The following is a 2637-nucleotide window of genomic DNA, read 5'->3' as shown; positions in this document are numbered from 1 at the left end:
CACTTTTTAACTCTATGACATGTGGAGCCCAAAAGAATCATGCCTAAACTTAGTTGTCAACCAAACACTTGCCAACTTGGTTAAACTTGCCTAAGGTAAAGTGTGGCAAACTGTGGCTAGCAACCAAACAACCCCTGACATCATTAAGAGCATGGCTAATAATACAAACTTCTGCTGGTTATATATGTATTATGTAGAACCCGTCTATTAGGTCACATATATAGTTGAGTACTAAAACATACCATCATATTAATATGTGGCTTACTCTCTCCTCTGACATAGCTTTTTAGTTCTTGTGTTTGAGCTGACTGTAAATTTACAACTCACTTTACTTCTCTTACCTCCTCTTTCTCCACCATTAGTAGACTAGTCTACTCACAACCCTTTAGTATATATACTAATCCAATGTACTATGAATCCACGTACACGTATTCGAGGCAGGATTTGAAAATTAGAGGGCGCATGTTCTTTGCACGGCAAGTTATTGTTGATAGCAGCTTTAAAACACCCTCCTCAGCAGTCCTCTACTTTATGCACAGATCAGCGTCCATATGATTCATACTGTATGCTGACTTAAACACACCTTACATATGGGCAACACTGTTGTCCTATATTTTAAGTGTAATTTTTTTATTGATGTCCAGGCAACATGTAACTTTGTAATTCGTGAATCCTTTCAATTGTACTACTTGATGGGTTTAATTGCACTAGTTGTCTGCACATTGTCGCAACTGCCCTATGTGCAAGGTATGCCTGAAAATTAGATGGCGCATGTTCTTTGCATGGCAAGTTATTATTAATAGCACGCAGCTTTAAAACAACTTCCCCAGCAGTCCTCTACTTTATTCACAAATCGGCATCTATATATATAACACAAATACTGTAACTTAAACACACGATCGATACATATATATGCGCAAGCAGGTAGCATGCCAAGAACAAGGATCTCAACCAAATTCTTGTGAACAATACACACCATCATCTTTTCCTACCACCATACCATGATCGCCATGATCCTCGAGGTCACACAGCAGCTTTGCCAAGACAGGCTACTCACGTTGTCCACTAACAACCTACCACCCATCCATCACCTCCTGGTTTTCTTACTCATAACCGTCGTAACTGTCAAGTATCTTATCCGACATCCACGCAGAGTGTACCTTGTTGAGTACACTTGCTTCGGTCCTGACTCAAAGTACCGAGTTGCCCCAGCCTCCATGATCGAGTATTTTCACCTAGCAAATTTGCTTGACGATGATAACATTTCCTTCCTAAGCAATATTTATAGACGCTCTGGCCTTGGTGACGAGACATGCCTCCCCTCTTCATATCATTACATCCCTTTCATTCCTAGTTTGAGCATGGCTCGTATGGAGGCAGAGCTGGTCATCTTCACGGTCATTGATGACCTATTTGCTAAGGCATCAATCGAACCTAGTAAAATTGACATACTGATTGTCAATTGCAGCGCCATGACGATGGTACCATCCATGACTGACATGATCATAAACAGATACAAGCTGCGTCGCGATATACAAAACATGCAATTGTCTGGGATGGGGTGCAGTGCTGGATTGATCGCCGTTGGGCTCGCAAGCAACCTCTTGCAAATCATGCCCTACGGTGCAAACGCGCTGGTGGTATCTACGGAGAACGTGACTTGCAACTACTATGTAGGGAAGAAGAGATCGATGCAACTGACCAACATCCTGTTTCGCATGGGAGGCGCCGCTGTTTTACTCTCGAATTCTAGTGCCAATGCTCGGTTTCAGCTTCTGCACACTGTCCGGAAATCAACTGCTGCCCAGGATAACGCGTACCACTGTGTTTTCCATGAGGAAGACGACGAGGGGAACCTAGGTCTTAATTTGTCTAAGAATCTTGTGGCCGTCGCTGGTGAGGCGCTCAAGGCCAACATCAGCACAAGTGCCCGTCTTCTGCTTCCAGTCTCTGAGCAATTATCGTTTTTGCTCTCTTCCATCGCGCAAAAGGTGTTCTTGAAGAAAAGTTCATGGCAGTATGTTCCAAAGTTCGGCTTGGCCGTCGAGCATTTCTGCATACATGCTGGTGGGCGAGCAGTGATCGACGCAGTGCAGCGTAGCCTGGATCTATCGGATGAGCAGGTTGAGCCGTCGAGGATGACACTGCATCGATTCGGAAACACATCGAGCAGCTCGGTGTGGTATGAAATGGCATATTGTGAGGCCAAGCAGTTGATGCGGAAGGGGGATCGAGTTTGGATGATTGGGTTTGGGTCTGGGTATAAGTGCAACAGCGCCGTGTGGAAGTGCATTCTACCAGCCCGTAGTGCCGACTCAGCATGGGCAAACTGTATTCATCGTTATCCAATGGAAGTCCCAAAACAAGTGTAATTGCCATGACCAAACAGTAGGTACTGATGGATACATGAAACCAAGATGCATGTTCAGTCACAAATACAAGATGCTTGGAGTAGGATCCGGTCTTAATTAGGTATGTTCATCTATCCAAAGCACACATTGGTCTCCCTCTTTACCCTTCTTGTACTCTCCTCAATAACAGCATACATGCCTCCCTCTCTCCAAGTTGTGCAAAGGAGTTAATAAGTTACTCCAAGTTTGTATTCCAAACGAAAATATTATTGGACCTCTTGACATT

At 44.0% G+C, this 2637-nt stretch overlaps 1 protein-coding gene across 1 annotated transcript; it reads left to right on the top strand.

The window, feature by feature from the left end:
- On the top strand, positions 906 to 2637 carry LOC8061531 (3-ketoacyl-CoA synthase 5). Its single transcript, XM_002438155.2, has one exon. The coding sequence runs from the start codon at positions 1002 to 1004 to the stop codon at positions 2370 to 2372; it is 1371 nt and encodes a 456-aa protein (XP_002438200.1). The 5' UTR covers positions 906 to 1001; the 3' UTR covers positions 2373 to 2637.

Source organism: Sorghum bicolor, chromosome 10 (assembly GCF_000003195.3).
Source record: "Sorghum bicolor cultivar BTx623 chromosome 10, Sorghum_bicolor_NCBIv3, whole genome shotgun sequence".
Classification (NCBI taxonomy): Eukaryota; Viridiplantae; Streptophyta; class Magnoliopsida; order Poales; family Poaceae; genus Sorghum; species Sorghum bicolor.
Note: the sequence above shows the minus strand (reverse complement) of the source record. Positions and strands in the feature narration are given on the sequence as shown.